We start from the raw sequence: 2,918 nt of genomic DNA on the forward strand, positions 1-2,918 counted from the left end.
CTGCTTCACAGTTTTCTACAATATTGTTTCTTTATGTTAACACACACACACACATATATATATATATATATATATATATATATATATATATATATATATATATATATATATATATATATATATATATATATATAAATAATAAAATCATACAAAGGTGTATTAACCAACTGGTCTTCACCTCTTCTGCTAGGATTGTAAACATACACAAATGCAATTTAAATCCCAAACATTTTGAAGAAAAATATTTTAACAAATAGAAAACATAGGATAGGCGGTTATATTTGCCAACTACTTAGATGAAATAAAAGACTAGCCACAAGTTTGAAGAACAATAGAGTACAAATGTTAAAGGACAATACAAATCAAGATCTTTTTCCTAAAAATTTCTTAAATAAAGTTTGAAGAACAATAGAACCCCCCCCCCCCCCCCCCCCCCCCCCCCCAATTCTATGGGGCCCACAACTACATTTAGCAAAAGAGAAGGTAGACTTAAATGAATGATGAAATATATAGACAAACAAGACAAATAGAGTGAATGATATTTCAACAAGTTTTGGATCAATTTCATTTCAATGGAATAATTGAGATAAGCATCCATTTTACATCAATATGTAGGGATTCATTTCAGTTTATTAAGATATGTGCAAACTATGATGATGATGAAGCTGGCATCTTGTAAACAGACTGAACTTTTGATTCCAACAAAGAAACATATTTATCAAGCATGGAGATTACTACTTCTAGATCAGTCACTTGCTGTTCTATAGCATCAATTTGCTGAACATACTCATCAAAATTCTCACTTTTCGCCTTCAATCGTTCAACAAAAACCCTCAATCCAGAGGCAACATCACCAAATCCTTCATATTCTTCTGCTACTTTCAGATTCATAGTTTCCAACAACTTGAGCACATTGTTTGTACCCTAGAGAAACACATTTCAGAAATCAACATCACAAGTTCTAAAAACATGAAGGAAAATGTAGAGGAGACCTGAAGATCGCCTTTAATCATGGTGGAAACATTAGTAAATAGATCGTTGAGAGCTTCAGTGAGTTCATCGTGTTCCTGTGTTACCATATTTTCAGCCATGGCGACAAAATTCTGCACCTGAAGTGGAACAATAAATTAAATTATTAGACTAATAGACGATGAATCTATCGATAAGAAAAAGTGTAATAATCATCTGTTAATAATCAAATTTTGCAATGTTCCTACTCGATAGAACTTAGAAGAAGTAATCGCTGTATGAGTTTCAGTAATCCCTAATAAACGAATCGAATTATTAAACTAATGGCAGATGAATCATCTATTGATAACTCGAAGGAAAACGTAAATATTTACCAGTAGAACAAGACGTCGGAGCTGCAGATAATGGCGGAGACACTCGTCGGCGGTGGTGAGAAGACATAGATCCGACTACACAAGAGCGAGGGTCTAGATTAGAAGGCTTTTAGATTTAGGGTAAACTACAAATATAGTCCCTGGATTTATCTTCAACGTATAGTTTTGGTCCATTGGGATTACTGTTTGGCTTATTATTCCAAAATTGACCATGGTGTGTCATTTTGGTCTCAATCCTATTAACATTAACGGATATTAATCATATTATGTGGAGAATGCATGGGGTTCAATTGAATATCTCTTAGTCCAATTTAATACTTATATCACAAACAATGATGGTTAGCGAAAAAAGCGTTTGCAGTACGAAATGGGTATTGCTTAAAGTTAAAACCATAAACTGTATGTCCTAATATTATTTGAAAAAAATTATAAACTGCACCACACAGGTTTAAATTATGTGATAACTGATAAGGTGTGGTTTGTTTTAATTAAACTATCCTTTATTCAAACTGCACCACACAGGTTTAAACAAAAGACTATTACAATAAAAATAATATATTTTGAAATTCAACCATAAAACAAATATGTTTAATATTGTAACATACAAAACCAAAGGTGTGAAGATGACTTACATTAGACTTTACTTTTCAAAGATTTTAAAGGGTGATATGTACCGAAAACCTTGTTTAGGTATTATGTTAATCATGTATGATGTCGTCTTAATCGCTTCAGCCAAATGTCAAATGACCTGGAACATTTTTGTCACGAATCATGCTCTTATAAATCTCTTGACCGTGGGTTTCTTTACCAGCTCAAATACATCCAATTGTACAAGTTCAAGAGAATAAAGGATACTACGCTTGATAGTTCAACTTTTTGAAGGGTTATTGAAGGGCCTTGCTAAACTGACAACATTCGCATATCATATATTTGTTCACATCAAGTTGGGGTAGGAAAAGGACTTGCTTTTTCTTCATCGTAAGCTCAATTTTTTTTGTATGTCACATGTATGAGATGCATGTGTCACAAGTAAGCATGTTGGTTCTTCTATGTCTTCTCTACATACGTTGTTTGGGATGACATTACGTAAATTGACTTAGACCTTCGTATGTGCATTACTGGTGTTTATGGAGTTTCAAAGTGCTTGTAGATCTTTATATCATTGGGACCAAACAAGACATAGTGACCAACCGAAGGTAGTTATGCCACTGATATCAAATTTTTCTTCATTCCAATCGCATGGTAAACACCTTGAAGTGTCAACTCTCTCTAGTTATCTGTTGGTGAAAAAACTTACATCTCTAATGCAAGAAATTTTTAATTTTGAGTTATTTATAAGTATTATGCCTCTACTTCCTGCATATTCAGATCTTAGAGACTTTTCTTTTTTCCGGACATATGATTCGAATAGTCTTAATCAACAATCCATCATCTAAATGATTTCGATGACTTTTAGTTGTTTTCATAAATACCATATCTTCTTTGACTTGAGCAACTAATGCTTCAAATCCCATGGTTCTTCTTCTTGTGATGTCGCAGTGTTAGCTTCCTTTATTGGCGGTGATCTGCATTTTT

General features: G+C 33.0%; 1 protein-coding gene across 1 annotated transcript; it reads right to left on the reverse strand.

Annotated features, from left to right (window-relative positions):
• Nucleotides 1-539: 539 nt before the first annotated feature.
• On the reverse strand, nt 540-1,434 carry LOC145100774 (biogenesis of lysosome-related organelles complex 1 subunit 2-like). Its single transcript, XM_079037914.1, has 3 exons — nt 1,344-1,434; nt 993-1,109; nt 540-924 (listed from the first exon to the last, which is right to left on the reverse strand). Exons 2-3 carry the CDS (start codon nt 1,089-1,091, stop codon nt 649-651), a joined length of 375 nt encoding a protein of 124 aa, XP_078894040.1. The 5' UTR covers nt 1,092-1,109; nt 1,344-1,434; the 3' UTR covers nt 540-648.
• Between the last annotated feature and the right edge of the window lie 1,484 nt (nt 1,435-2,918).

Source organism: Lactuca serriola, chromosome 4 (genome assembly GCF_051521515.1).
Source record: "Lactuca serriola cultivar US96UC23 chromosome 4, Lser_US96UC23_V15, whole genome shotgun sequence".
NCBI classification, from domain to species: Eukaryota; Viridiplantae; Streptophyta; class Magnoliopsida; order Asterales; family Asteraceae; genus Lactuca; species Lactuca serriola.